Genomic DNA, 3,326 nt, shown 5'->3' with positions numbered 1-3,326 from the left:
TCGACTTACGTGTTCAAACCCCAAAAGCCGGTCTACTTAGCTGTCTTTATTGTCCATACGCCGAAACAAGTAGGAGAACAATGGCTCCTGATCGCACAATGGATATCAGAAAAAAGGTACAAGACACAAGTACTGTATTGAACTTCACTCTCTTCCAGATTCCCGATGTGCAGAGGTCGCTGTAGCTGAGTACACTGTGTTACGTATTGTGCTGAGTGATCTTGCTCATCAACGAAGCAGCCCCGAATCCAACTGGACCACATCGTGTCACTTACAATTGACGAAGGCCGACCACTACTTGACGCTGCCTCTGGAATGCCAGCGTGGACTCCGACTATGCACTCGTCCGCTCTACTTCTCATAGGATAATCGTTCAGCTGTAACACCCCAATGTACCTAGTTGTCATGCCACTCGAAGACAGTACGACTTTGCCTCCAGACCGCCTTTCTCGCATTACGGGGATTCGGTTTCCTCCGTCGGTTTGTTCCACGTTGGGTTTCCTGGCATGGTTGGACCATGGAGAACTGAGCTCCACTCCGTGTATCCCACAAAGCCATTGCAGCAATAAATCCAGACCACCACGACAAGGATAATGTTTTAGTTCGGGGCATATCCCGGTAGTTGTGTTAGCTCTGACGGAAGTGTTTCTGATAGAATCGGTGCGTGAATCTCAAAGCCGCGAATCACGTTTACTAATTTGCGCCACCTGTGGCGTCAGGAAGGCACATCACTAGATCCAAGAGGTCGCGTGTTTCAGGCAACAGTAAGGGCCGCAGTGTCGTATGGTTGCGAGACATGGCTTCTGCGGACAGGTTTTTGACCACCAATGTCTCAAAAGCGCTGCTGGTGTCGGCGTCTGGGAATTCCTAACGAGTTAATCACGAACCGAGTATTTGGTTTTGCAGAGGTACTTCAGTCGCGGAAAACATCCAGCACCGACGAGTACGATGACTCGGCGACGACGACTCTGCATATGCCGAAACACCGTCTATTGAAACGAGTGTTATTCTCCCTGCATCCTTTAGAATAGAGCAAACCGTGAGGTGGAAAGTGTGAGTTGGCAGAATGGTGTAAAATAGATTACGAAGAGTTTGTATGCCGTTAATACAGTACTTTCTCCACGACTGGGTCCCAGTGACGCCTCCTGCGCTTGGCTGGAGGTATTGCAAGAAATGGCAGCTAATCTATGCCAGTGGTGTTTGTGTTGTCGGTTTCTTTTCGGATTGTCCGATTGAGCTCTCGGAGGTGTACGCACCTCAGAATGCTTGTGATAGGTTGGCAACAGGCCCCTTCCCCACCCACTCTTCTTTTCACCCTAAGGCCTCAAATATAATTAAATAAATTGTATGTTTTTGCCGCAGTGACACACTGGTTTCAGCACTGGTGTTGCTGTCTCTGATGATGCTAGTCGTGAGGTGCTAGAACAGCGCCATACCTATAAACGACCCACAGTTTTAGTATCCCTGTATTTACAAGTCGCATTTGGTTCGGTTGGCCGATATATTCTACTTGGCACTTGCCTGGTGAAGAATGCTTAGGAAGTTTGTGAACGTAATAAATTATTCGCAGTCTGAGACTTACGGGTGTGAAAGTATATGGGGAGCCCTCAAAGAGCTTGTGTCAGGGGTGTTCATTTTCTTCATTCACACCATCTTATGATGAACGAGAAAGTGAGAGGAACCGAGAAGAGTCTCCAAAACCAGGGCTTTCAAAGAGCTGCTGAGATAAACCTTGTTGATCCGGAATATAAAGGCATCGTTCTCGTCTTCTAAGGGGGAAGGCTCAGGTGTTTTTGGATAAACTGACCAAAACCATCCCGTTCTTTGGGATGCACTTTGCACCCGCAAACTGTAAAGTCATACTTCTGAATATGCAGTTACTGAACATGCCAGTTACAATCCAGGGAGAGACACTCAAAGTTGTGGATCGTTTTACCTATCTTGGAAGTTGTATTAGTTCCAACTTTAGTGTCGATGTACGAAGCTGCAAGGCCCGGGTAGCTTCCGCTAATTTGAGACACAAAGCGGTATATTCCTGGATCTCAAGAGACGTGTGTATCAGACTGCAATACGGGCTGTTTTGTCGTATTGTTGCGAGACACGGACCTTCGGCCAATGGAACTGAAACGTCTTCAGGTATTCGACAGCCGTTATCTCCAAACCATAGTTGATGTAGGTTGGTTTCGGCGAATTCGTAACAGGGCAATTAGAGGGCGAGTTTTCGATTGTGACAAGGACCTGCATTGCCGAATGTGTCCAGCACCAGAAGCTGCGTTCCTTAAGCCATTTACTACGCATGCAGAAGGGGTAGCTGTTTTTCGTGCTCAATTCAGAGTGGCGGAAGCAGTGGGGTGGCCAACTCTTGACATTACAAAGGGGCATGAAAGAAGTTATGAAAAGTCTGGGTTGCTAATGGCCCTCTAGGACGGGAATCGGNCACCACTGCTTCTGGTTGTAGGTGATACCATGTATATCCGCTAGTCTACGTCAATGGCGTTCTTGTTGTCACTTTCAATCTAAATTGCTTGAATGTATGTCTGGAGGTGTAGGCACCTCGGAATGATTGGGTTAAGCTAATACTAAGATAAAAGATGGTTGTACGGCAGAGGAACTGTGTTGAATGTTGGCGATGGTGACAATGGGTTGCTAGTGAACAGCTTCAATACAAGATTTTTGTTCATTCTTAAGTACACAGCTTGAGTAGGATCACGGTGTTGTGTGGGCCCTTTGCAACAGTTCGCTTCTCCGTGGAATATATCGTCTGATTCTAAGTTATTTGCTTCGAGACGGTGGAGTGGTTAGGTCCAGTGACCTCACTCAAGGGCAAATTTCGTTGCCCTTTCTCCTCAGCTTCGTAATCAACCTGCTGATTAAATCTTATGTAGCCGTCTCTAACGGCTCGGAGACCGAAATGTTCTCAGGATGTTCGTCCACAGACTTGAGTACGCTAATGGTCTGATATCGTTGCACGGTTTGACGTGCGCCTCATGCCTGGAAAATGTAAGACTGTACTAAAATACTGGATGGGACCAAACCCGAACCCTGTTTGTGGGTGAAATGATCGATGTTGCAGATAAAGTTATCTGTTTAAACAACTTTATAAACTCCGACGGAATGACGTGTGGCAAAAGTAACTTCTGAATCGGGACGTCGACGTGATGTCATCTTGGCTGCCGAAAGCAGGGTGTGNAAACCGCGAGGTGGACAGCGCATGACTTGGCAGAAAGGCCTCAAAGAGATCACGAAGAGTTTGAGTGTGGTTGGTGTTGTGCGGCTTCTAGAATTGGGTCCCCGCGCCCCCGTCTGGGCTTGGCTGGGGCCCTTGC

General features: G+C 47.6%; 1 protein-coding gene across 1 annotated transcript in view; it reads left to right on the top strand.

Annotated features, from left to right (window-relative positions):
• T265_13751 (hypothetical protein) overlaps nucleotides 1-821 on the top strand; it is a gene marked incomplete at both ends in the record, with an annotated part of 4,474 nt that extends 3,653 nt beyond the window's left edge. Inside the window, 1 exon segment of the mRNA XM_009170322.1 lies at nucleotides 678-821. Within this exon segment, the coding sequence (XP_009168586.1) occupies nucleotides 678-821 (144 nt within the window).
• Between the last annotated feature and the right edge of the window lie 2,505 nt (nucleotides 822-3,326).

The sequence above is a fragment of the Opisthorchis viverrini genome (genome assembly GCF_000715545.1).
Source record: "Opisthorchis viverrini unplaced genomic scaffold opera_v5_98, whole genome shotgun sequence".
NCBI lineage: Eukaryota > Metazoa > Platyhelminthes > Trematoda > Opisthorchiida > Opisthorchiidae > Opisthorchis > Opisthorchis viverrini.
Note: the sequence above shows the minus strand (reverse complement) of the source record. Positions and strands in the feature narration are given on the sequence as shown.